Source organism: Muscardinus avellanarius (assembly GCF_963383645.1).
Source record: "Muscardinus avellanarius genome assembly, chromosome: 1".
NCBI classification, from domain to species: Eukaryota; Metazoa; Chordata; class Mammalia; order Rodentia; family Gliridae; genus Muscardinus; species Muscardinus avellanarius.
Window position 1 is genome coordinate 217,275,857 of NC_137786.1, and position 27,811 is coordinate 217,303,667.

Genomic DNA, 27,811 nt, shown 5'->3' on the forward strand with positions numbered 1-27,811 from the left:
ATGTTTGCCCTCCCTCAGGAGGAACTCGGGGCATCAGCTGCCTGCCTGGGCTCAGCCTCCATGGAGGAAGGAGATGGCGCCAGAAGGGCAGACCTGACGCCGCGGGAGCTCGGTGGAGTGGGCGACCCCACCGCCATGTTCTCCTCTGGTGGCTCCTGCCTGTCCTCTAGAGGAAGAGTCAGCAAATGGTTCTGGGACTCGGCTGAGGAGGGCTACAGGATCTACCACATGGACAAGTACGACGAGGCCGAGAACCCCAGTGTGAGTGAAGGCCCTCCCACCGGGTTCAGGAGGGAGCTGCGGGCTGGGGGGCTTTACCCCGACCCATGGGGCGGCTCCCGCTCCGTCCTGTCAGGTTGGGGCCATGGTGCTCTCCCTCCACCTCCTCCGATGTAGCCCAGAGAGGCCCATTTATAGTTAAGGGGGCACTGATTTGTGAGGGAGAAATCCAAGAACCGCAGAATGCTTATGCATGGACTCCAGCCCACAGCCTGCCAACTATCAACTTTTGATTTTTTTTTCCTTTTTGGCGTTCCATATTAGGCAAGTGCTCTGACCACTGGGCTACACCCCTAACCTCAACTAGTCAGCTTTAGAGCCGGGATAGAGCTCAGGTCACAACTGTTTTGCTTGCGGGTGGTACGTTGTTGAGCTAGTTACTTACCCTCTTTCAATGTCGGCTCACCTCTCAAATGGGATAATAATGCCCCATTATTACTCATGGGGATGAAGTGAGATCGGGTAGATCTAGTTGTTAAGACAGTGCTTGCCACATCATACGCTGGATAGATGGTGGCTGCTATTCTTGTTCATATTTTTTGCCCTAATTTATTAGAAGCTATTATTAGTTATGCCTTTACAGAGAGAATGAGAGATGGTGAATACCCAAGACAGAAGCCATAGGTTCCTTATAACCTAACCTCTAGGAGGATTTAAGAGAAGAGCTTAGGATGTGTGTTTGTGTGTGTGTGCGCGTGCGCATGCATGTTTGTTACTGATGATTGAACCCAGGAGCATTTTACCTTTAAGCTATATCCCCAGCCCTTTTTATTTTATTATTTAGAAACAGCCTCCCTAAGTTGATTACAGCCTCGCTCATTTGCTGAAGCTGGCTTTGAAACCCTGCGGTCCTCCTGTCTCAGCCTCTTGAGTGCTGGGATGACAGTCATCTACCACCACACCCAGCTTTGATTTGTATTTTTTATTTTTATTTTTTGTGGTACTGGGGGTGGAACCCAGGGGCTTTTATACCTTAAGGCTATACTCCCAGATCTATTTTATTTTATTTTATTTTTGGTGGTACTGGGGTTCCTGGAAGCCCTTCTACCTCCGGGCTACACTCCCAGGCCTATTTTTACATTTTTATTTGGAAACAGGGTCTCCTAAGCCAGCACGCGCGGCTGGCTTCGAACCTGCGCGATCCTCCTGTCTCCGCCTCCCAAGCGCGGGGAATTACAAGCGTGCGCCACCACGCCCGGCCTCCCAGACCTATTTTAAACTTTTTATTTGGAAACAGGGTCTCACTAAATTGCTGAGAGCCTCACTCAGTAGCTGAGGCTGGCTTCGAACCTGCGCGATCCTCCTGTCTCAGCCTCCCAAGCGCGGGGATTACCAGTGTGCACCACCAAACCCGGCTTGATTTCTATTTTTAAAAGGTGATTTGGACTTCTGGGTGGAAACCAGATGAGAGGTGAGGGAGCAGGTAAGAGAGGATGCAGGGAGGCTAGGAATTATGGCAAGGAATTATGGTGGCTTAGACCAGGGCCTCGGCAGTGGAGCAGGGAGAGTGCTCGATGGTGCTTGTGCCTTGAAGGTTGAGCTGTGGGGTCTGCAGATGTGCTGTCTGTGGAGGAGCCTCCCAGATCGCTTCCCAGGGAGTAAGGAGCCGTAACTCAGGGATCAGGTGTTGGCCGTGTGCGAGGCCTGTGCTGAGTCTCAGCGGACTCTCTAAGGAGAGCTTGGGTTGTGCTTTATATCCTGCCTCACTTGCGAGAGTAAATGCTTTTTGGCTTAGAGGGTTATCGGGTGTTGGGTGATGTTGCCTGGGTCTCCATAGGGGCATTTACAGTGACCCCGGGGTCCATTCCTGATCTGCCTCTACTCGTGTTTCTGTTCTTGCCAGAATATAATTTTCTGCACGCAGTCTTTCATCCCGGGAGTGACATGGACTCCTGCTAAGCCCCATGAGAGATCCATGGTGCCCTGGCATGCATCTGCCTACAGGGAGCTTGCCAGCATCAAGGGAAAGACAGCATGGACCTCCATCCCTATGGCCTGGCAGAAACTGAGCAGTGCTCTAAAGGGGAGATAGATAAAGAGCCGAGGGACCCCCAAAGAAGAAAAGAGCCCTTCTAGGCAGAGCTTGAGGAAGGCTTCCTGCAGCACATGGCATCTGGGCAGAGTTTTAGAAATGGGAAGATGGAACTGGGCGTGGTGGCTCACACTTGTAATCCCAGTACTTTGGGAGGCTGAGACAGGAGAATGAAGTTCTCAGCAACTTAGTGAGACCCTGTTTCTAAATAAAATATAAAATAGGTCTGGGAGCGTAGCCCAGAGGTAGGAAGCCCCTGGGTTCCATCCCCAGTAACACACACACACACACACACACACACACACACACACACACGGAAGACAGAGCTGGGCCTGGTGGTATACAATTGTAATCCTAGTACTTGGGAGGCTGAGACAGGAGGATCACAGGTTCGAGGCCAGCCTCAGCAACTTGGTGAGACCATCTACAACTTAGACTCTGTTTCAAAATAAGGAATAAAAAAAATAGGGCTGGGGGCATAGCTCAGAGGTAGAATGCCCCTGGATTCAATCCCCAGCACCACACACTCATACAAAAAAAAAAAAAAAAATAGAGGGAAGTGGTGGGCCCAGCTGAGTCAAACAAAGGATCGTGGAGGGACAGAACTGCGAATTCCCCTGTGCTGTCCCCGAGGCTCCTCAGCCTTCCCCAAGCGACCCTCTGATGCCCGCCCTGCCGCTGTGCCTCTCTCTCCAGGGCATTATCAACTTGGGCACCAGCGAGAACAAACTCTGCTTTGACCTGCTGTCCTGGAGGGTGAGTCCTGGGGCCCCATGAGCTCTGAGGCGCGCCTCCCCTGGGGTGCTTCCCGTGTGCCTGGCCTGGCCTGGGAGTCAGGAGACCCAGGTGTCTGCATTGGCGACAGCTTCCTGTGTGATCTGAGACATGTCGTTTCCCACTTGGATTGTCCATCTCTTCAGGCTCGGTCCCTTCCTCAGCCCCTCCTGCTGGGTTGAGTTCCTGATCTTCAGGAAACGCCCAGCGCTGTGTGTATTGAACAACTCTGCGTTCAGGGAACCAAAAAGCCTGATTTTGTAGTTTTGCTGATTTCCCCGGTAGGCATACTCCCACAATGGCCTATTTCTAGCTACCGGTGTGACGTCAGCGCACGGCAGGGCTGGCGGCACAGCACTGTGTAGCGTCCTACAGACACACAGACAGAAGTCGCCTCTGCAGCGGAGGTAACGGGCCCACTGTAGTTAGTACACACAGGAAGTGATGTTTATCGCCTTTGCCTTTAAGATAACTTATTTAGTTGTAAGTTGATATCGAATTATTATTACTATTATTAATATTGGTACTGGGGATTGAACTTAGGGGCATTCTACCTCCAAACTATTCTCCCAGCCTTTTTTATTTTAAAACAAAGTCTTATCAAGTTACTGAGGATTTTGTTAGGTTGATGAGTCTGGCCGCGAACCTGTGATACCCTAGTCTTAGTCTCCCAAGTACTGGGATTACAGGCATGTGTCACTGTGCCCAGCTTGCAAAATTCCTAGAAATTTCATCATCAGATTTCTTGAGCAGGTGGTTTTTAGTAAACCACTGGAAATGCCTGCCAACTATGTGTCCCAAGGCTGTAGGGTTAAAGTTGGGTTTGTAGAGACAGCCAGGCTCAATCTAAAAAAACCATCTTTACAAGGAATAAAACTTCAAGCCCCAAGCAGGGTGGGGTACAGGGAGTAGGCCTTAAAAGCCAGTTTTGCCTAAAGCCAGCCAATGCTTCCTAAGGCAGCTCAGCACTGAAATAAATAAAAGGTGGGTCATATATGTAATTTTATGTTGTCTACTAAAAAGATTTTTAAAAGCTGGTGAAATTAATAGTGTATTTCATTTATTTGATGCAACCAAAATAGGATCATGTTAACATGTAAACATATAAAGCTCATTGATTCATTTTGCATAATTTTTTATACCAAGTCTACAAAACCCAGTGTATCTCAGTGTAGTCACACATCAAATGCTAAGTAGACCAAGGTGCCCGGTGGCCTCTGTGTTGGACCAAATCTACAGGATGAAGCAAGGAGATTACCCTAGGCCCAGGCGTACACATGACTGATTTCCAGTCTTGACAACTTAGGGAGAACCTGTCCCCCACCCCAAAATAAGGTAATACTGGGGATGTAGCTCAGAGGTAGAATACCCTGAGATACCACCCCGAGGACCACAACAAACAAACAAAAAGCAACAACAATAAAAAACAAATGGCTGATTTCCATTTCTTCTGGTTCCACTGCCCAAGGCTCTTGTGTCATGACCCCTACCTATGATGCCCTAAGGAGTCGCTGACCCAGCATCTGGGCACCGAGGGCATGGCCTAGAAACCAACACCTTTCCCAAAGTGTGAGGTTGCGCTGAGCCTGTGGGAAGATAGTGTCCCTGAGAAACTGGAGCCAAGACTGAGGTGCTGGCACCCACTCCGGGGCCTCCTCTGGCCCCTGGAGAAGCTGAGCGCCCTCTCCCAGCACCGCCTCTGCAAGCCACCCCTCTGGATTTCTAGGTTGGCTGTATTACATAAAGAGCACTGGACCAGGAGTCAAGATTTCTGGGTCTTGGTCTTAGTTCTAGCTCTGTGGCCTTGGCGGAGCCACTACACAAGTTTGAGCCTTGGTTTTCTCATCTGCAAAATGGCTGTGAGGGTCCCGTACCTGTGCTGCGCCCCTCGGAGTTTCTCTGATGAGCAGAGCGAGTCCTTGGGACGAAGGGTCTGTGTTGGGTGGATGCGAGCGGCAGTGATGGACCTCAGCCCTGCTCCTCCCTCTCTGTCCCCAGCTGAGTCAGAGCGACATGCTGTGGGTGGAGCCTTGTCTGCTGCAGTACCACGACTGGAGGGGACATCTGTTGTAAGTCATTGTCACAGGCCAGCGGAGCTCAGCACGGGCCACTGTGCTCCCCTGGGCCTGGAGGGCGATGCATAGCCACAGCTGGGAGGGGGATGCTCCTGGCCTGGAGTGGGTGGAAGCCAGGAATGCCGCTGCACCTGCAGCGCACTATGAAGAATGGTCCAACCCCAAAGAGCGGAAGTGGCAGCTGCGAGGGCCTGGGGAGCCCGGGGGCCTGGGCCTGGGGAGCCTGGGCTCTCCCGCCAGTCCTGCTCCATCTCAGGAGCTCCCGCTGGGTTTCCACGAGCCTGGATCTATGCTCAGGGAGGGCCTGGCGGTGAGGTATCTGTCCTTGCCCAGTAGCTTTACAGAAGCCAGATTCAGGGGCGGGGAGCTGGCTGGGGCTTTTCCTAATGGTAAGAATAATACTGACCAGAGTCTGGACCGATTGAGTACTCACCAGGGGCCAGTCACCATTCTAAGTGATTCCCAAGACTGATTCCAAGGCACATGTTCTTAAAATAGAGTAGTGAGGAGGGTGAGCCCTGGAGGCAGACCACTGGGCTCGGGTGTGGGCTCTGCCCCTTATCAGCCAGAGACTGGACTTCTTCAAACCTCAGCTTCTTTATATGTCAAATAGAAATAGCAATAATGGCAATGGTAGCTACAGTGTCACATTCCCCAAATCACTTCTGTATGAGGCACATGTCCAATAAGTGCTGGCAACAAGAACTATGCTAATAATACAATTATAATGATGTTCATTGTTATTATTATCAGCTACACCTACATCTGGTGCTACTGTCGCTACCCCAGAGGCCTCCTCATTATAAGTGTCAGAACTATGGAGAGCAAATGCTTTAATGCATTAAGGTGGGAAGAGGGGCCAGAAGTAGAGACAGGGTCTGACCCCACTTCTCACGTGGGAAATAAGGGGGAAAATGGCAGTTGCATGAGAATTCCCCATAGGAGCTGGGGGTGGACTGTGCGGACCCTTGGCAAGCACCATTCGTATCATCAGTTTCTCTTATCTCTAGCCTCCGGGAGGAAGTGGCTAAGTTCCTGTCTTTCTACTGCAAGAGCCCAGCACCTCTCAAGCCAGAGAACGTGAGTTGCCCCTTCCTCGGCTCTATGTTCGGCTGGTTCAGGCCGAGGTTGGGTTGGGGTCCGCCTTTCACTGCGCCTCAGTGTGTTTCAGAGTGGGATGAGGAGTGACGGCCAGTCGCCTCCATCCTGTCTTGTCACCCCAGGTGGTGGTTATGAACGGCGGTGCCTCTGTCTTCTCTGCTCTGGCCATGGCGCTGTGTGAGGAGGGGGGTAAGTGAGCCCCACCAGCATCTGCAGTTACCGGCCTACATCCATGTGCTCTGGGCCATGATAGGATGCAGGAGACATTAGGGGGTCTTAAGTAAGTGGCTGGACCAGCCGCCCAGGGGTGGCAACTCCAGGGAAGGCGCGATGGGTGTCAGGATTCTGGACTTGCTGTCTGAGCGGGCCCTTGGCTCTCCCTTCAGGCCCACCGAGAGGCTGTCGCGCCCTCGTGTGGCAGGGTGTGGTAAAGACAGGAGGAATGTATGAGGCTGGTTGTTACTTTTCATGAGGAGAGGGGAATGGGGTACTCTTTCTCAGGAGGGCCCCAGCAGAGCCGTGTGTGTGTGTGTGTGTGTGTGTGTGTGTGTGTGTGTGTGTGTGTGTGTGTGTACGCGTGCACGCGTGCACACATGTGCATACGTGCATGGTATTAGGGATTGAACCCAGAAGAGTTCTAACTCCCCAGCCCTTTTTATTTACTTTTTTTAAATTTTTATTTATTTATTTATTTATTTATTTATTTATTTATTTATTTATTTATTTATTTTGGTGGTACTGGGGTTCCTGGAAGCCCTTCTACCTCCGGGCTACACTCCCAGACCTATTTTTTTACATTTTTATTTGGAAACAGGGTCTCCTAAGCCAGCGCACGCGGCTGGCTTCGAACCCACGCGATCCTCCTGTCTCTGCCACCCAAGCACGGGGATTACAGGTGTGCACCACCACGCCCAGCAGCCCTTTTTATTTTGAATCAGGGTCTCAATAAGTTCCTGAGACTGGCCTCAAACCTGTGATCCTCCTGATCAGCTTCCCAAGTAGTGGGATTACAGGCATCAGAAGGCTCCCTTCTTAACAGTATTTTGACTCAAGTTTTCCATCCTAAGATGATGTGAAAGCTATAAACATTTAGTAGAGGCTGTACTTGGACTTTTTTTTTTTTTTGCGGTACTGGGGATGGAACCTAGGGGCATTCTACCTCCGAACTACACCCTCAGCCTTATTTTCTCTTTTTTTTTTTTATTTTGAAACAGGGTCTCAGCGAGTTGGAAAGGGCTTCACTAAGTAGTAGCTTAGGCTGTCCTCAAACTGTGATCCTCCGTCTCAGCTTTGTACTTGGAATTTTAAATTGCGATCTTTTTCCTGGCTAGCAGTATGTGGTGCTATATTTTCTTGTGGATGCCGGGCAGTGGAAGCCAGCCTCGGCTTCTTGTCGGCCACAGGATCACAGGGGAAGCAACCAACATTGTATAGTTTGTTGCTAAGCTGAGATGCTAGGTAGGTTACGGGATTGAGTGTATTTTTGATTTAATGATGTGCTCAGTTTACAACGGTCTTATCCAAACAGAGCCCCATCAAAAGTGGAGGAGCATCTGTATTAGGAAAGGGACTGCTGTCAGTGGAACCAAGCTCTAGAGTTTTGGGAGATGGCAGTAGGAGCATGCCCTGGATGTTCCTCAGGAATGCCAAAGGCTTGGAGAGGCAGTGCAGGGAGGGGCGGGGGCATCTGGCTCATTCCAGCCAGGACACTTCAGGCCCTGCCCACTCCTGCCCCCAGAGGCCTTCCTGATCCCCACCCCTTTCTACGGAGCCATCACACAACACGTCCACATCTATAGCAATGCCCGACTGGCCCACGTCTATCTGGACAGCCAGGTAAGACCTGCATCCCAGGAGGGGCCTGGACCTTCCTGTGTGCCCAGTATTTCCAGGATCTGAATTTTCAGGTGACTGTGGGAGGAAGCCTATGCTGAGGGTTCTTGGGTCGTGGCAAGAAGGGATTAGAGACTTCTGTTGCCCCCTGGCTTCCCGTGCCTGGATTCCCTGGAGGCTCCCAAACTCTAGACTCTGGGATTCCTGGGGTGGATGTAGAAGCAAAGGATTAGAAATAGGAAGTAGGAGGGGGGCTGAGCGGATCACAGGGCGGAGGCCATTTCAAGAGGGGTGGGGGAGTCTCTGAATTTGGCTGGGGATTTTGGTGGGTCTTTTTCCAGGTCACTGAGCAGGACACACGTCCCTTCCACCTCACAGTGGAGAAGCTGGAGATGGCTCTGCAAAGAGTTAATTCTGAGGTCAGGGGAGTCAATCAAACCCTGGGGGGGGGGGTCTGAGCAGAGCAAGGCCCCCTCTCCCCGTGGCTGATCTTCTCCTCCCGGGAGTTGAGTTAGCAGCCGTGATGGTGACAGGCACATCGGGAGGTGGCCCAGAACCATTCACCATTCAGGGGTCAGGCAGGACCCAGCCTGCGGAGGGTCTTCTCTTTAGAACAACACCCTCAAACCTCAGTCTATAGTGCCCACCAGGGGGCTTCTTTGTAAGTGACCCTTCCTCCCACCTCCCCCAACGCTGCTTCAGGTGTGCGGGAGCCTGTATAATGTATGTTATATTATGGCATAATATACATGTTATTCATTTTTTTCAGGGCCCCCATGCATGTTAGTCCCCCTGGCAACATGGAGGATGGTCCTGTTCACCTGGAAGGGACCTGGGGCCTCCCCAGGAAAGGCAGAGGCCTGGCCTCCAATGGCTCCTCTCAGTCTGCTTTTTGGCAACCTGTCTCAGTAGTTTTTTTTTTTTTTTACCTTGGTCCATCTCACTCTAGGAATTTTGAAAGTGCAAAGCCCCCAGCCCTACTCCTCCCAAAGCCCTACTTTCCCCCCGCCCCTGCTTCCTCTCCTGGTGTGTGGGCGCCTTTCCCTCTATGCTCTGCGCTGCTCTTCTTCTCACGACTGGCACCATGCTGTGGCCGTAATTCTGAGTCCTACTTATGTGCTTTATGTTGGGTCGTGACCGTGTCCCGGACAGTGACAGGCCCGTCCCCGGGACTGTGGGCTGAGGTCTCCTGCCCTCCCGCGCTTTCAGGGTGTGAAGGTCAAAGGCCTCATCCTCATCAACCCCCAGAACCCTCTGGGTATTGTCTACTCTGTGGAAGAGATGCAGGAGTTCCTGGGATTTGCCAAGAGGTGAGCCCTGACAGTTCAGCCCCCACGGCGTCTGGGCAGAGCGGGCTCTGACGCGCGCTTTGGTCTTGCGTTAAAACCTTCTTCAACCTACTCTAGACTTATATCTACTTTGGCCTTTCCTTGGTAGTGGGGTGGGAAAGTATGGCTTTGAGGGATGCCAGTTGTCTTTCTCTCTCTCTCTCTCTCTCTCTCTCTCTCTCTCTCTCTCTCTCTTTCTCTCTCTCTCTCCCCCCCCATCTTATTTAAAAAATTTTAATATATGTATATTTATTTATTTTTTATTTTTTGGTGGTACTGGGGTTCCTGGAAGCCCTTCTACCTCCGGGCTACACTCCCAGACCTATTTTTACATTTTTATTTGGAAACAGGGTCTCCTAAGCCAGCGCGCGCGGCTGGCTTCGAACCTGCGCGATCCTCCTGTCTCCGCCTCCCAAGCGCGGGTTTTACAAGCTTGCGCCACCACGCCCGGCTGTATATTTATTTTTAAAACTAATAGGGCGTAATATATATGTTGTTCATTTATTTCAGGGCCCCGTGCATGCTTGTCAAACCCTCTATCACTGAGCTACATCCCCAGCCCTTTTTATTTTGAGATAGGGTCTCGCGAAGTTGCCCAGGCTGGCCTCGAACTTGCGATCCTCCTGCTCAGCCTCCTGAGTAGTTTAGATTACAGGCATGTGCCACTATGCCCAGCTTCTCTTCCATTTTTTAACAACATTTATTGCACACTTAGGCCAGGTGCCATGCTGAGCACTTTAGATGTTCTCTTGTAATCCTCACAACAAGTCCATAAGGAATAGTCAACGTCACTCTCCCCAGTCAGTAGAACCGCAGATCGCTCAAGTCGTGGGTCGGTCCAGACTTGAAGGTGGGTCTTTCTGACCTGAGCTTGCTCTCTACTTAGACGTGCCTTCTGCGTAGGAACCGAGAGCCCGTCTCTCTCCTACAGTGCTTCAAAAGCTCTTGTTCTCCGTGTTGCCTGTACAGCTCCGTCTGCTTGAGGAAAGTAGATAAAAGTAGGGTTTTCAGGAAAAACTAAGTTTGGTTACCTGGGCCGCACCGGGGTCCCTTGGGCCGTCTGATGCCCCGGGATGGACGCACACTTGGCCTCCATATCACCCCCTTTCCTCTGGCCTCTGGCCCCCTGCAGGCACCAGCTGCACGTGCTCGTGGATGAGGTCTACATGCTGTCTGTGTTTGAGGCGTCCCTTGAGTTCCGCAGTGTCCTGAGCCTGGAAAGGTGAAGCTCCCCGACACAGGGCCCCGCCGGCCCCCCACTCTCTGCGGGGTCCTGGCCCCTCATAGGCTCGGCCTACGGGGTGCGGCCCACCCTGAAGCAGTTCCACTAATATCCCAGGTCCTCGGATTCCCCATGGAGAAGGTGGGAGGGTTGGGCTGGATCAGTGGTTTTAAAATTATTCTGTGAGGTGCCAGTGAGCTCCACGGGGGGCCTTGGGATTCCTTGGGGGAGGGTTGGGTGGGTGAGAGATTGGCCTCCATTGCTGTTTGTGTCCTCTCCGAAGTAGCTTCAGTTTGTTTCATTCATTCATTCGTTCATTCATTCATTCATTCATTCAGCAAATAAGCATTTCTGGCTATTCAAATCATAGGCTTTTGTGTGTGGTGCTGGGGATGGAACCCAGGGGCATTCTACCTCCAAGCTACACTCCCAGCCCTATTTTTTAGTCTTCTGTTTTTTATTTTACTTTATTTTTTTGGTGGTACTGGGGATGGAACCCTTCTACCTCTGGGCTATACTCCCAGACCTGTTTTATATTTTATTTGGAAACAGGGTCTCTTAAGCCAGCGTGGCTGGCTTTGAACCTGCGCGATCCTCCTGTCTCAGCCTCCCAAGTGCGGGGATTACAAGCGTGCGCCACCACACCCGGCCTGGTCTTTTATTTATTTATTTATTTATTTATTTATTTATTTATTTTATTTTATTTTTGGTGGGTCTGGGGATGGAACCCAGGGGCATTCTACCTCCAAGCTATACCCCCTGTTCTATTTTTTTTAAATTCTTTATTTTTGAAACAGGGTCTCACTAAGTTGCAGAGGGCCTCACTAGGTAGCTGAGGCTGTCCACGAACCGCGATCCTCCCGAATGCTGGGATTACAAGCGTGCGCCACCACGCCCGGCTAGTCTTTTATTTTTGAAACAGGGTCTCACTGAATTGCGAAGGGCCTCACTAAGTAGCTGAGGCTGTCTGCAAACCGTGATCCTGTCTTTGCCTCTTGAATGCTGGGATTACAAATGTGCACCACTACGCCTGGCCATAGGCTTTTCCACTAAATTTTGTTTGAGCCAAGAATTTATAGCCAAAACACCTTGGGAAACACTCGGACCAGGTCATCTATCGTGTCTGTAAATCTGACCTCCAGGGGTTTCCAACAGCTCCTGATGTATGTTCAGACCTTTCAACTCGCCGAGTCCTTTCTACTGGTCCTCTCCTGTGCCCCCCCCCAAAGCTCTATAAGAAAAGACTGCTCACAGAGTGGTACTTTCATTTGTTTTATGCATTAGGAAATGAAAACGCAGAGAATGTTGTATTCATGATCCTTTGTGAGTCGTGGAAAAAATAGGCCCTGTGCTGGGTACTGGGGTTACCACCGTGAGCAAGAAGGGTATAGGCCTTTCCTACGTGGAGCCTTTACTCCATGTGGCAAACTTCTCCCCTAATGGGCCAGATGGCAAATGTTTATGGTCTCTCACACAATTCTGCCATAGACACTCCATAAACAAATGAGCGTGGCTGTGTTCTTTTTTTTTTTTTTTTTTTTGTGGTACTGGGGGTAGAACCCAGAGGCTTTCTACCTCCGGGCTATACTCCCAGACCCATTTTATATTTTATTTGGAAACAGGGTCTCACTAAGTTGCTGAGAGCCTCACTAAGTAGCTGAGGCTGGTTTCGAACCTACGTGATCCTCCTGTCTCAGCCTCCCAAGCACTGGGATTACAAGCGTGCGCCACCACGCCCGGCTTGGCTGTGTTCTAATAAAACTTTATTTACAAAAAGAGCAAGCTAGATTTGGCCTAAGGGCTACTGTTTTCTGACCCCTGTTCTAAAGGCTGCGTGGGAACCGGGGGTTTAAGGAGATGAAACAAGTCTTGACCCCAAATCAGATTCATCCAATCCCTTGGGTTCTGGGTTGCCTCTGTCCCTACGCTGTGTCCTCTGCAGGCTGCCGGACCCCCAGAGAACCCATGTGCTGTGGGCAGCCAGCAAGGTGAGTTCCTAGCTGACTCGGGGTGGGGGGCAGTCAGGCAGGTGGAACCAGCTCCCCCTTTGGAGGGCTGGCCATAGCCGTGGCTGCTGCTGCTCACAGGATTTCGGGATGTCCGGGCTCCGCTTCGGCATGCTGTATTCAGAAAACCGGGACGTGATCACTGCCGTGGCTTCCCTCTCCCGCTATCACAGCCTCAGTGGCCTGCTTCAGTACCAGATGGCACAGCTGCTCCGGGACCGCGGTGACTACCTGGATCTGGGGACCTGAACGAGGGGGAGGGTTGTAGTCCATCTGGGACTGGCCAGGGATCGTGGAAGCATCTCTCCCTCTGTGACTCCACTCTGCTCCCAGGTTCAGAGAGCGAGGTTAGAAAGCAAGGCTTACCTGTCACGGCCACTGTTGACTGAGATGATGCTCTTACTCTGACATCACATTTGTCCCCCCCAGGATCCTAGGAAAGAAGAATTTTTATGTTTTCCTTATTATTTTATACTTCTCTATCATTCCTAAAATTTTTAACACCAGGGACAACATCATGTGTTGACAAAGAGCCACTGGAACTCTCAGACATTCAGACATTGCTGATGGGGATGTGAGGTGCTTCGGCCACTTTGGAACACAATTTGGCAATTTCTTATAAAAGTTAAACAGACGCTTACCAAATGACCCAGCCAATCCCGCTCCTCGTTACTGACCCCGATGGTCATACAAAACCTCCATGTGAATGTTAATAGCTGCTTTACTCATAACCACCTGTCACTGCAAACAACCCAGTGTTCTTCCACAAATGAGCGGATATGGAGACGCCACCCGACAGCCACAGCCGCACCACGGAGTGCTATTCTGCGGTCAAGTCCATGACAGCATGGGGCCAGCTCCTTTTTCTCTTTGCAGACCCTGGGATTGAAGCCAGGGCCTTGCACATGCTAGGCAGGACCTCTACCAGTGAGTTACATCCCCCAGCCCTTTTTATTCTTTATTTTGAGACAGGGTCTCACTAAGTTTCCCAGGTTGGAAAGTTCACTGGAACTCGTGATCCTCCTGCCCCAAACTCCCAGGTGGCTGGGCTTATAGGTGTGTACCACTGCACCTGCCACACTTTCATCTTGAAGGTATTCTGTTGGGGAAAAGAAGCTAGCTTTAAAAGATTACATACCATTTGATTCTACAGCTTTGACATTTTGGAAAAGGCAAAATGGTAGTAATGGATAATAGATCAGAGTTATGGAAGAAGCCCAAGGGTTATCTTTGGGATGATGGAAAATTCAGAATCCTGACTCTGGTGGTTATGTGAATCTATAGGTATGCTATAAGCCATAGAACTGTACACTCCCAAAACAGAGGTCAATAGAAATTGGATCAGAGAAGTGAGGTTGCCCGAGCCCCTCCCCCTCCGATCCCCGTGGGAATCGGTGGTCTGTGTGGCTCTACGGCGGCATCACGCTGTAACTGGATAAACCTTTTGGTTTGGCTCTGCACCTTTAGGGACTTTGTGCTCTGGGCTCCTGAATGTAGTGTGGGACCTGGAGCTTCCAGGGCCAAGTTTCCAGATTAAAGGAGCTTTATACCAACATTGGATTCCTGATCCCCTGCCCCATCAGCCAGCCAGAGGAAGGACCCCTCAGTCACGGCAGCCACGGGCTTTCACTTTTCATCCTTTAGAGTAGCTGTTGGAGTGGAAAGCCGAGGGGAAATGTAGCTTTGGGCTTTCCTTTTGCCAGACTGGATCAACCAGGTGTACCTGCCAGAAAACCATGCCCGGCTGAAGGCTGCCTACACCTACGTCTCGGGAGAGCTCCGGGCGCTGGGGACCCCCTTCCTGAGTGGTGGGGCAGGCTTCTTCATCTGGGTTGACCTGAGAAAGGTAACACAGAACGAGGTGCAGACTAGGAGGAAGTGTTGAACTTTCTTCCAGCGGGCAGGGGGCAGCAGAGGTCTCCTCTCTATCCTGAGCCTCTTCTGCCCCCTCCTCCCAGTACCTGCGCGAAGGCACCTTTGAAGAGGAAGCGCTACTCTGGCGCCGCTTTTTGGACAATAAGGTGCTGCTGTCCTGTGGCAAGGCTTTCCAGTGTAAAGAGCCGGGCTGGTTTCGCGTGGTCTTCTCGGACAAGGCCCACCGGCTCCGCCTGGGTGAGCAGCCTCCTGCCCAGCGCCTCCTAACCTCAGCCTCCTTCCTGCCCACCCTCCTTTGGCCTCATCAGCCTCAGCTTGCTCATCCCCACCCCTGCAACCACCTTGTTCCCAGGGATGCAGAGGATCCGGCAGGTGCTCGAGGACACATCCCGAGTGGCAGATGCTAGCCCTCCCAGCCAGACCCAGGACCCAGCGGCCAGCACAGATGAGCTGGCCAGTGCCTCCTAAGCAGCCCCTGCCTCTGACCTGGAGGTCCTGGGGCTGCAGAAGACTGACTGGATAAGTCGTCTGCCAGCAGGAGTCCCAGTGTGGCTTTGCCCTGGACCACTGTTCTGCCCTATTAAACAAAGCTGGGAACCTGCTAGATGGCCCTGTCCTGAGTAATTTACAGACCAGGGGAAGCGTGACTGCTCTTACCCACGGCCCTCGGCCGGCTGAGGCCAAGATGAGGGAGCACTGCCTGCACCTCCTCTGTGATGGGCCTGTGTGCCACTTTCTTTGTTGCCATAGAAACAAGTCAGAGGAGCAGCACACAGGGTATGGGGGGGGGATAATTCAAGGAGATTGGAGTTGGAGTCAATTCTGTCTCTCAGATCGTGACTGGCCAGGAGTTGGAGTGAATTCTGTCTCTCAGATCATGACTGGCCAGGGGCCTGGGGCGGCCTCAGGGCAGGACGAGGTGATCAGGCCCCAGGGTGGGAGTCAGGAGGGGCCTCTCCGTGGGGATAGAAGTGGGGCTCTCCTCCTGCGTGAGAAGGAACAGCCCTTGCTGTTTCAAAGCAAGTGGCCAGCAGTGGCTTGGGGGGGGATTGGGGCTGGAATTCTGAACTGGCCCCTGGGGAATGCCTCAGAATATATTCTCCACGGAGAAGGGACCACTGAGAAAACTGGGAGCCACTGAGAGATTTTTTTGGGGGGGGGGTCTGGGGATAGAACCCAGAGGCATTTGATCTCTACACACCCTAGCAGGTATGTAGACATTGCATGCTCTCTCCCTACTAGATGGTATTCCTTTCTTTCAGCCTATTTTATTTTGTTTTATTTTATTTTATTTTTGTGGCACTGGGGGTGGAACGCAGGGGCTTTTCTACCTCCGGGATACACTCCCAGATCTATTTTATACTTTATTTGGAAACAGGGTCTCACTAAGTTGCTGAGAGCCTCACTAAGAAGCTGAGGCTGGCTTCGAACCGGTGTGATCCTCCTGTCTCAGCCTCCAAGGCGCGGGGATTACAAGCGTGCGCCACCAAGCCCGGCTCCTGGTTTTACTTTTTTAAAATCCTGAGGAACGGGGCGGGTGTGGTGGCTAAATTTAAGCAAATGTTACTTATGTAAAGCAAGATTTGGAGTTAAAACACACACACACACACACACACACACACACACACACACACACACAAAATTAGCCAGGCATGGTGGCACACGCTCGTAATCCCAGCATTTGGGAGGCTGAGACCTGAGGATTGCAGTTTGCAGGTAGCCTCAGGTACCTGTGAGGCCCTCCGCAACTTAGCAAGACCTTGTTTCAAATAAAAGAATAAAAAACAGGGTAGGGGGTGTAGGTTGGAAGTCAAATGCCCTTGGGTTCCATCCCCAGACCCGGAAAAAAAAAAATCCTGATGGCTAGTGAAGGTAAGCACGGTAGCCACAACAATCTGTTATTTGTGTTTCCTCTTTTGATGCTTAGTCCCCCCCCCGCCCCCTCCCGTGTGTGTGTGTGTGTGTGTGTGTGTGTGTGTTCTCACTGATTTATTTCCTTCTTCTTAGAGTTTTCTGTTTTATTTTCCCATTTCTTCCTGTATTCGTTTATATATTTTCTCTTTCTCTTCCTCCTGGTTGTTTTCTCACAAATTATATCACACACAAATAAATTTATTAATCTAGAATCAGTATATTTACCTTCCTTCCAAACAATACAAAACTTTAGAATACTGTGGCCCCTTAAACTCTGTTATCCCTGGCTATTTTTGTTGTTTGTTTGTTTGTTTGTTTGTTTGTTTTGCAGTACTGGGAATGGACCCAGGGGCATTCTACCTCCAAGCTACGCCCCCATCCCTATTTTTTTTTTTTTTTTTGGTGGTACTGGGGTTCCTGGAAGCCCTTCTACCTCCAGGCTACACTCCCAGACCTATTTTATGTTTTTTATTTGGACACAGGGTGTCTTAAGCCAGCGCGGGGGTCTTCGAACCTGTGCGATCCTCCTGTCTCCGCCTCCCAAGCATGGGGATTGCAAGCGTGCGCCACCACGCCCAGCTATATATTTTAAATTTTAAAACAGGGTCTCGCTAAGTTGTGGAGGGCCTCACTAAGTAGCTGAAGCTGGCTGCCACTGGTTCCTCCTTCCTCAGCCTCCCAAGTACTGGAATTGCAAGCATGCACCATCGCGCTCGGTTCTCAATGACTTTGAAAGATACCCTTTGTCATCAGCATTATGTGGTGTCACTATTGCATGTGTAGATATTGAACTGTTTTTATTTATCTTGTTGAAATACACAGGGGTTCTTGTATCTGTAGCTTCTTTTCATCAGCTCTGGAAAGTTCTCAGCCTCTATCCTTCAGCTCACCACATATGGCTTCTGCCTCTGCCTCCCTCATCTCTCTGAAACTCTACTAAATGTGTGACGGGCTGACTTGCTGCCTCCATGTCTCTGAATTTTTTTTCTTATTTTCTTTCTCCTTGTGTCTCTAACTACATTCTGGGTAATTTCTTTTGGCCTTTCTTGCAGGTTAATAATTTGGTGTGTGTGTGTGTGTGTGTGTGTGTGTGTGTGTGTGTGTGTTGCTGGGGATTGAACCAAAGGCCTCTTGCATGCTAGGTAAGCACTCTACCACCAAAACACATTCCCAGCCCCCAGAGTTGATTCTTTAGCTATGCCTTAACCTGCTTTAATTTATTTGAGTTCAACATTGGCAAATACTTATATATTTTTTAATTTTTAATATTTTTTAATAGTTTACATGGAAATTGCAGAAAATTACTCTTTATAGTTCAGACTTGTTTTTATTTGACAGAATAAGGCTATTTTTCAGCTTTTCATTTCTGTAACCAAAATACCTGAGGGTGGGATTTAAAGAATCAAAGATTACCAGGTATGCTGGCACACACCTGTAGTACCAATACTTGGGAGACTGAGATATGAGGATCACGGGTTCAAGGCCAGCGTGAGGTAACCTGACAAGGCCCTGTTTTAAGATAAAAAAAAATGGGGCTGGGGGTATTGCTCAGATGAAAACACCCCTGAGTTCAATCACACATATACCCCCCTCACAGTCCCTCCCCTCAAATACCTACAAAGTACACGAAGACTCCGTTTGGCTCATGGGTCCAGAGATTTCTGTCCATGGCAGGCTGGTTGCTTGGGCCTGAGATGAGGCAGAACATCCGCTCTGCTCATGGCAGCCAGGAGGGGGCCGAGACCAAGGAATCCCCTCCCAGGGCGGGGCCATCCCCGCTTCCCTACTTCCTCCAAGAGGTTCTTCTTCCTGTAGTCCATCCACCCACCAGCAGCTGAGTCCACCAAATGGGTTAATCCACGGATGAGGACTAAGCCCTCCTGATTCAGTCACTGCCCAAGAGCCCCCCTCTGAACCCCTCACTGCACTGGGGACCAAGCCTTCAACACCTGAGCCTCCGGGGACGATTCCTATCTTAATTACAGCAGCAGGCTGTTTTAACCATGCTGGATTGTAAAATGTTTGCTTTTTCTGATTGTTCTTCTTTCTTTTAAAAACACATGTCCTTGCTCATGGTTTTTTTGTTTCTTTTTGGTGGGACTGGGGGTAGAACCCAGGGGCTTTTCTACCTCTGGGCTTTACTCCCAGACCTATTTTATACTTTATTTGGAAACAGGGTCTCGCCAAGTTGCTGAGAGCCTCACTAAGTAGCTGAGGCTGGCTTCGAACCTGTGCGATCCTCCTGTCTCGGCCTCCCAAGTGCGGGGATTACAAGTGTGCACCACCACGCCTGGCTGCTCGTGACTTTTTACTCTGCCTAGAATGACCCTTTTGCCTCATGTCAAAATCCTAAATATCCTACTGGACAAGCAAAAGCATCCTCTCTTGAGTGAAGTCATTTTAGATCATTCCCACTGGGTACGACCTCTTCCTCCTCCCCCCTCTCTTTTACGGGTCTGGGGATGGAACCCAGGGGCATTCGACCTCCGAGCTACACCCCCTGCCCTATTAATTTATTCTTTATTTTGAAACAGGGTCTCACTAAGTTGCGACGGCCTCAGTAAGTAGCTGAAGCTGCGTGAACCGTGATCCTCCAGTCTCAGCCTCTCCAATGCTGGGATTACAAGCGTGCGCCACCACGCCCAGCTCTGCTTCCTCTCCTCTGCCACTTTTCACTCTCTGCTTTGCGACACCTTACCGGTGTATATGTCTGGTTTCTGGGTAGCTCCTCCCAGCGTCCGACACCCTTTATCCCTTCAGCTGAGCACTTACAGTGTCCCAGGCATTATGCAATTTAAGCTCATAAAAGTGAGTAAGATAGTTTTTCAAAGTCCATGCCTCATACAGTTCATTAACACAGTAAATATTCATTTAGTTAAAGAACAAATGATTAAAATATACTTTTTTGTGGTATTGGGAATTAAGCCCAGGGGTGTTCCACCTCTGAGCTATACCCCTAGCCCTATTTAATTTTTTATTTTGAAACAAAGTCTCACTAAATTGCTGAGGTCCTCACCAAGTTTCTGGGGCTGGCCTTGAATCTGCTATTCTCTTGTCTCAATCACCCATATCCCGGGATCACAGGCATGCACCACCATGCCCAGAGTAAAACATACATGTTTTTAAACTAGATAAGTACAAAGAAGAAAAAAAGAGGCTTTGATCTCCTGGCTCAGATAACTACTGTTGACCTATTTTAAAAAGTAAAACCAGTAAATAGGTCAACACCATACTGTTGACCAATAGTATGCGGGTAAGAAAACTGTTGACCAACAGTATACTGTTGACCTATTTAAACAGTAAAAAGCCCGGCGTTGTGGCACACGCTTGCAATCCCAGCATTTGGGAGGCTGAGACCAGAGGATCCTGGTTCACGGACAGCCTCATCTACTTAGTGAGGCCCTCTGCAACTTACTGAGAACCTGTTTCAAAATAAAGAATAAAAAATAGGGCAGGAGATGTAGCTCAGAGGTCAAATGCTCCTGGGTTCCATCCCCAGACCTGCAAAAAAAAAAGTAAAAATAGGAATTTGGATCTAAAGATGCTAGTGATTGGCACTGCTCTCTACCCATGCGGTTCTCACGTGTGTGTGTGCATGCGCACGCGCGCGCTAATTTTAGACTGAGGGTGTGGATTTGGAAAGCAAAGCCGTATTATCTTGGATGTGGGGGATAAGAATGTGGGTGTCAACCTCCAGAATTCTGTCGTCCAGATCTCCCTAAATCTGTAATAAGCAGACATCAACTAAAAATACTGGAATCGGAATCACTGCAACTATTGGAAGACTTCAGGAAGCCTCTACTCAGAATTATTCCCATGAATATTTAAGCTGTAACTGACAATGTCCACCAGAGGGCGATAAAGCACAGTTATTACCAAGCTGGATCTTGCAGCAGGACCCAGAACTCCCCCAGCCAGCAAACCCAACTCCAACCAGGTCGTTTCATGAGACTCAGTCACATCACTCTGCAATTTATTTTAAAGTTTTATACTCTAATTACTGCCTTCTGACAGAGTTCTTACTGTGCACATCTAAGGCTAGATCATGTCATAATACAGAAAGAAAAAATGAAAGGGCGCCTATTTCTGTTCCACAATTACTGCACCCCAAACTGCTATGATTGCTTCTTGGGTTTCTTCTAGAAATTAAGTAATCTACATATGCCTTAAAATAAGCCTGTACTTATATATTTTATATCTTCTTGTTTTTGCATAGATGACGCTTGCCCACTATTTTGAACCACCCTTTTGTGTTAAACATATCTTGGGAGGACTTCCGGGAAGATGGCGACCGAGAAAAGCGGGGCTTAAGAGCCCCGCTAACAACCAATCTCCATTACCACAAAATCAGCGCCTTTCATAGCCAGAAAACACCATCACCAGAGAAACAAAAAAATCACCAGGCTCCAGAGAGAAAGCGGACTGAGAACAGAGCTCAGAGCCACAGAGGAGATACACCGGCCTCACGCCCGAGGACGCGGCAGCAGCGCCATACTGCCGGCGGCAGCGGCGACTTCACCGGACGGCTACAGCAAGCCAAGGTGAGCCGCAGCAGAACAGCCAGGCGGGATTTCTCGCCACAGGTAAAATCTAAAGCTCCCAGTGGCTGAGCTCAGCACACGCTGCAGGGATTCAGAGTGGAAATCAAAACCAAGAAGAAATACACCAGCCTCATGGCCGAGGGCGTAATAGCGGCGCCATATTGCCACCGGCGGCAGCAGCAGAGAATTCACCGAATCCAGTACAGCTACATCTGCGTACTCAAGAACAGTGAGTCAAATTGCGGGCCACAGAGGAGAAATCCCAGTACTGTACTCCCTGGGACTTGACCCAGTGGGGGAGTGGCGGTGGCAGAGATATCACACCATAGGCGAACGTGCAACCTGGCAACCCCCACAGTCTAAAGCAGCCTCTATTGACTCTCTGGGTTGGAGACTCTGTGATACAACCCAGTAAAGGAGTAGTGGGGTCTGAGATACTACTGACTCGAGATCCAGAACACCTTAAGTGAAGTCATAGTGACCCAAGGGAAGAACCCAGAGAAGGCACAAACTTCCGAAATCATGGGAAAGAGGAATAATACTGGAGCAATGAATGCCCACAACCCCACAACATCAGAACCCAATAAAACAGAAAATCAGAGATTTCTAGAAGATCAAATCAGGAAAATAACTGTAGAAATAATAGAGGTGCTTCGAAAAGAACTCAGAGAGCACCAAAAAGAGATAAAGGATGCAATTAATGAAGTAAAGGCCTCAATTCAAACTACAAACAACCGATTAGACCACATGGAGAACAGAATCTCGCTCTTAGAAGATGACCATTCCAAAAATGAACGCATAGTTTCTAATCTAGGAAAAAATATCCGACAGCAGGAATCTGATATTGAAGAAATATGGGCCCATTTTAAGAGAGCTAACCTAAGAATAATTGGAATAGAGGAGGGAAAAGAAAGTGAAACCAAAGGGATCAACAATCTCTTCAAGGAAGTAATAGCAGAAAATTTTCCAAACATAGAGCAAGAGGTTGATACACAGGTCCAGGAAACTTATAGAACTCCCTTTAGACAGGATCGGAGAAGAGGATCCCCACGCCACATAATTGTCAAAATGACCAATGTGGAAGCCAAGCAGAGAATCTTAAAGGCAACAAAAGCAAATGGCCAAGTGACATTCAGAGGCAAACCAATTAGAATCACTCCAGACTTCCCAAAACAAGTCATGAGAGCCAGAAGGGCTTGGAGTAACATATTCCAAACTCTGAAAGAAAACAACTTCCAGCCAAAAATTTCCTACCCAGCAAAACTTTCTATCAAATTAGATGGGGAAATAAGAAGCTTCCATGACAAACAGAAACTGAAGGAATTTATGTCTTCAAAACCAGCACTAGAGAAAATACTCAAAGAGATTAACTACAAAGAAGAAATAGGTAACACACCAGAACCAGAGAAACAAGAGTTCCATCCAACAGACAATTAAGATTGGTTATCTGTGGAGATTCATTACTTATGTTAGTCTTTTACCTATCTCTAAATGGTATTGTTTGCCTTTATTGTTGTTAATTTTTAGGATTTCTAGTTGGAATATTAATATACCTTCAGATATAGCATTTGGAAATATTTTATCCCATTCTATTAGTAACTGTTAACTCTGTTTACATTGTCTTTGGATATACAATATTTTTTTATTTTTTAGGGAGTTTGTATACTCTTCTGAGTTGCCTGTGCCACTGAAATCATATCCAAGAAATCACTGCCAATTTCAATGTTGTGAGGTTTTATGACCCAGACTTTCTTCTAAAAGTTTATAGTCTTAAGATTTATATTTAGGTCTTTTATCTATTTTGAGTTAATATTTGTATATGGGATTAGGTAAGGGTCCAACTTTATTCTTTTCCATGTAATTATTATGTTTCAACAATATTTAGTTAAAAGATTATTATTTCTACCACCAAATGTTCGTGGAAACCTTGTCAAAAATAACTTGACAATATAGGGAAGAATTTAGCTCTAGGCTTTTATTTAACTCCAATGGTTTATATATCTGCCTTTAGAATAGTACTACACTGTTTCAATTATTGTAGCTTTATATGGTTTGAAATCAGAAAATATATATCTTCTAGCTTTGTTCTTTTTCAAGATCGTTTTGGGTATCTAGAGTCCATATTCCATATTAGAATAGATTTTTTTTCTGAAAAATAAATATATAAATATATGATAGTTTCACCTAAAAAAAATAGAAAAAATATTCTCTGGTAAGAAAGAAAGTAAAAAGAAATATTGAAATGTTATCTTTAAATCATCAAAAGCTTGGTATCAGACAAATGAAACTATTATGTGAGATTATCATTTTTAATTTTTGATAAATTGCTATAATACTAGATGTCAACCACTAAGCCAAGCATGGGAGGGAGGGATGGGAAGAGAATGGGGTGGGGATCGGGTGGGGGCTGACTGGGCGATGTGTGCATGTATGTCTACAAAAGTTTGTATCCCACTATGATGTATGAATACAGTGCACCAATAAAAAAAACATATCTTGGATGTACCAAAATATGACCACATTCTAATCATGTTCCAAAGTTTATTTTTGTGGCGTCCAGTATCTTGCTATTATTAGAAACAATGCCATCACTAATATTTTTGGTAAACCTTGTTGAGAGCATCTGTTGAGTAAGCTCTTGTACAGAGATTGTTGGGCTGCAGGTTCCTGGGGCATTTTACGCTTGATGGATAGTGCCAAGTTGCCCTCCTTACACTTTCATGACCGCTGGTCATACCAAAGCGTTTACATGCCTGACAGTTCTGTAAGTCAGGGTGGTGTGTGGTTCTTTGGGTTTGCAAATTCTGTGGAGAGCAGGGCTGAGTGTCCCGGCGCGCCCGCCCTGACTCCTCCTGGCCAGCAGGGGGCGCGCCCGGCCGCTCGCGCATGCGCAGTGCGTGCGGTGTCAGTCGCGGCGGAGCCCGGCCCCGCGCTGCCCTCGGGCTTTGCAGACCTAGTGGCCCCGTCCGGTTCCCGACTTGGCGACCTCCGACCCGGGCGGCTGTGGCCCGCGCCCCGCGACATGAGCTGGTGACTGAGTGTGGGGCCGAGCGGGAGGCCGTGGCCGAGGTGAGCGCCGCGTGCCGTGGGCCTTCCTGGGCGGCGGTGGCGGGGCCCGGGTGGGCGCGGGCTCGGGAGGCGGGGAGGCCGGGGGCTGGGAGGCCGGGGGCTGCGATCGGTATTTATCACGCCCGAGGCACTGGCGTCCCCACCTGTCCCCTCGCCTGCTGCTGCCTGGCCCACCCCCTCCTCTCCTGGACCCTTCCTCCTCTGCCTCCCGGCTCCGAGGCCAGCCGGGGGCTCCCTCCCCCGTGCAGGGCCGCACGCCCGGGCCAGGACTCCAGACCTGCCGGGGACGGCGGCCGAGGCCGAGCTGGCTCTGGACGTGGCCTTGAAGCGCAGAGGCCTTTGGAGCCTTGGTTCTCAGTGGGAGCCAGAGCTCGGTGCTTACAGCATTGAGATCCAAAGATTGCTTGGTGTAACTGCTGGGGAAGTGCTCATCTCCTAGGGCCCTTCATCTGTCTGAAGGCATTGTCTTGAGAAGGAAATACATCCCTTTTAATTCTTCTTGGAAGACAGTTAAGTACCCCAAGTACTTGAACCGGCCGTGGTTAGTACACCTCAGAGCTCATGATTCAGTTTCTATCATTCTTCGTCTTCCCTGACTCTAGCCTCTTGGTTGCATGGGTGGGAGCCAGACTGCCTGCCCCGAATCCCAGCTTTGACGTTTCCTAGTTGGATAATACCCCACAAGGTGCTTAGTCTTTCTGTTTTACTTACCCCTCCGTAAAATGAGGGCAATAATAGTTTGTTACACGGCACTGTTGTGAGGATAAATAAGCTCTTTTAAAGTGCAGAAAACAGACCCTGGCATGTAGTAAGTGCTCACTAGAGTTTAGTTACTATTTAAGGGCATTCGACATATTAAATACAGTCTAATTCCCACAATTAAAAAGCACAGGGTTTTTTAATTATTGGAGACCATTTTTTTAGAGGTCTCCATAATATAACTTTTTGCTGTTGTTAAATACCCAGGGGCATTCTACTTCTGACTGGGCTACGCCCCAAGCCCTTTTTATTTTTAATTTTGAAATAGTATCTCGCTAAGTTGCTGAGGCTGGCCTCATATCTGTGATCCTCCTGTCCTAGCCTCTCAGATACTAGGATTACACGCATGTGCCACCAGGGCTCACAATAATATAACTTTTTTTTTGTGTGTGTGTGGCACTGGGGAATGAACCCGGGGCTTCTATTTCTGAGCTATACCCCGAGCCCTATTTTTTTCAATTTAATTTTAAACAGGGTGTCACTAAGTTGTGGAGGGTCTCACAGAGTGACTGAGGTTGGCTGTGAGCCTGTGATCCTCCTGTGTCAGCCTCCTAAGCGCTGGGATTACAAGTATGCGCCACCACGCCCAGCTGTATAACTTTAATTATAAAGAATCATATCAGGTAAGGCAGTGAACTGTGGATTTTCCTGCTTTGGCACATGTTTGGTTCTTTTGATTTCAGGAGCAGTTGGGTTAAGTGTCAATGTGGCACTGGCTCTGGAGTTCAGCTATGAGGGCTTCTCTAAGATGTCAAAAAAGACAAGAAATTGTGGCTCAAAACATTGGGTTAAGAGTTTGGATATAACCGGAAACACTGGAGAAAGGTTATACAGGAAAATTTCAGGAGTAAATAATTCCAGGAACATAAAATACATCTCATCGCGACAGGAGATCGAGGTTAAAAGACTTTTCCAGTGACGCGGTGCTTGGCAGCTGGCCAGGGGATGCCCCTGATTTGCAGGGACACGTTTGATGTGTTTCAAGGGGGTAAAGTTTGCAGGGCTTTGGCGTGAAATTCTGGCTTCGATCCAGATTAGAGTGGGACAAATGGCCATTAGTAGATGTTCTCTTTCTCCCTGTCCTCTGTCTGGGCTTTTTGACTTCTTGCTGTTAAGGATCATTCTGTTTGGATAGAAAGACTGTGATTTGTTTCCTTGGTTGATGGCTTTGGAGATGCCTGTCTCTACGTGTGTCCGTATGTGACGCCGCCCTGGGAGTTGGTTCTGTGTTCCGTGTTCCGGCGTGCAGTTGGTGTGTCCAGAGTCAGGGACTCTTGGTTCCGTCTAGACTGGGAGTTTCACAGAAGGGGAACGGTTAGCACAGGTTTATAAAGCTAGGTCGGTAGAGCTATGGTTCTCTTTGTTTTTGTTTTGTTTGAATTGAACCCGGGGATGGGGTGGGGATTCTACCTCTGAATTATACTCCTAACCCTTTTTATTTATTTTTTTTAAGTTTTGAAATAGGATCTCTCAAAGTTACCAGGGCTGGCCTTGAACTTGTTACCCTGTCTCCGCCTCCCAGGTGCTGCAGGTGTGCCCCGCTGTGCCTGGCCAGCGACGGCGGCGCTCTTTGGATCTGTGTGTGTATCTGTGTCTCTGTGATGGGTGGGAGAGGAGGTGCACAGGGGTGGGTGCAGGAAACTCAGAGTGTCTGGAAGTAGCTAGCCGATTTCTCCCCTTTGAAAACTCGGTCCAGTCCGGGGAAGACAATGATCAGAAGTCCTCATCATAGAATAGCGTGGGTGTCGAGCACCAGTGGAACCGAAGAGAAGAGAGACGTTCATTCGTTCATTCATTCATTCATTCATTCATTCAACAGGCACCTGTGTTCTGGACTTGCTACTAGGTGCTAGGGTTACTGAGCAAGACGGATGACAAGCAAATCACAACCAGGAGAGGAGACAGACCCGCAAAGACTTAACGAATTAACCAAATGGTGGCGCACACCTAAGGACCAGGCGGGTGCTCACGGAGAAGGCCTCTAGCCCGGCAGCACCACTTAGTGAGGGGCTTTTCCCCTTTCATGTCTCACTTCTCCCGTTTCTTTCATCAAGAGTGTTTAGTCTGCCCTGAGTACTTCTCATAGCCTCCGTTTTCATTCCTGAGAGTCTGATACAACTTCTGGACTTTCGCTTACCCGGCGTAGACATCTCCGAAACGGGGAGGAGAAGCTGTATCTGCGGCTGGGCTTTGGTGACTGAAAGCCACGGGACCCTGTCCATCACGGGGGCCATCCTGAGGTGTATTCTGCTTGGCTCTTCAGAGGGCTCTTTGCCCAGCTCAGTGGTGAACAGCTCAGCCAGGCTCTGGAAGTCCTCCCACTCTCCCTGACTCTTCGCCTTACTCCTTCATGGCTTTTGCAGTTCCCCAGCTCGGGCAAGCAACCTGTGTCCAAGGCGTTTCTCCCTAGTTTGGCAGAGCACAAACGAGACAGTTGGTACTGGAAGTGGCTCTGGGAAGCAGGCCCTGAGTATCCATTCTGGAGTGGGATCCCTCGCCCTCGGAGGGCGCAGGGCCCCTTGGCCAGTGTTAAGTGAGGTGTTGGTAACCCCTGCTCCTCTCGAACATCTCCCCGCGAGGCTCGCCCGTGGGGGTTGGGGTGAGATCCAGGACTGGGAGAGCAGTGGCCGGCACTAGCGGCGCGTGGACAGTGGTGCCGGTGAGGCGAGTGCAGTCCCCTGGCCCCAGTGTCCCTGAGAAGCTCCCAGGTGAGAGCATGCTGGGCGCAGGCCAGTGGAGGTCAGCTCAGGGCGGAGTGGGAAAGGCAGAGGGCAGCCCGTGGCAGATCAGGCCCAGACTGAAAGAAAGAAAAAGCACGGCCTGATGGCTGCCTCTCCTAGGCTCAGGGCCCGAGACGGAAAAGCCTGGTATGGGAAGACGGGTGGAGGCCCCAAGGACTCTCCAGTTTCCTGAGATCCCAGGGCCAACAGAGGTCCTGTCCCATGGTAGAGGAGAGTGGCCACTTTGTGCATGTCTGCCTCAAGATCTGCTCCGTCTCCCTCC

The 27,811-nt window shown here is 49.4% G+C and overlaps 1 protein-coding gene across 1 annotated transcript; it reads left to right on the forward strand.

The window, feature by feature from the left end:
* Positions 1-27,009, forward strand: ACCS (1-aminocyclopropane-1-carboxylate synthase homolog (inactive); the record flags this gene model as incomplete). Its single annotated transcript, XM_080690704.1, has 17 exons — positions 1-261; positions 3,008-3,067; positions 5,084-5,154; positions 6,171-6,240; positions 6,384-6,450; positions 8,000-8,097; positions 8,436-8,513; positions 9,304-9,404; positions 10,555-10,644; positions 12,587-12,632; positions 12,732-12,873; positions 14,354-14,496; positions 14,609-14,762; positions 14,878-14,982; positions 23,844-24,049; positions 26,331-26,386; positions 26,955-27,009. 17 exons carry the CDS (start codon positions 1-3, stop codon positions 27,007-27,009), a joined length of 1,803 nt encoding a protein of 600 aa, XP_080546830.1.
* Between the last annotated feature and the right edge of the window lie 802 nt (positions 27,010-27,811).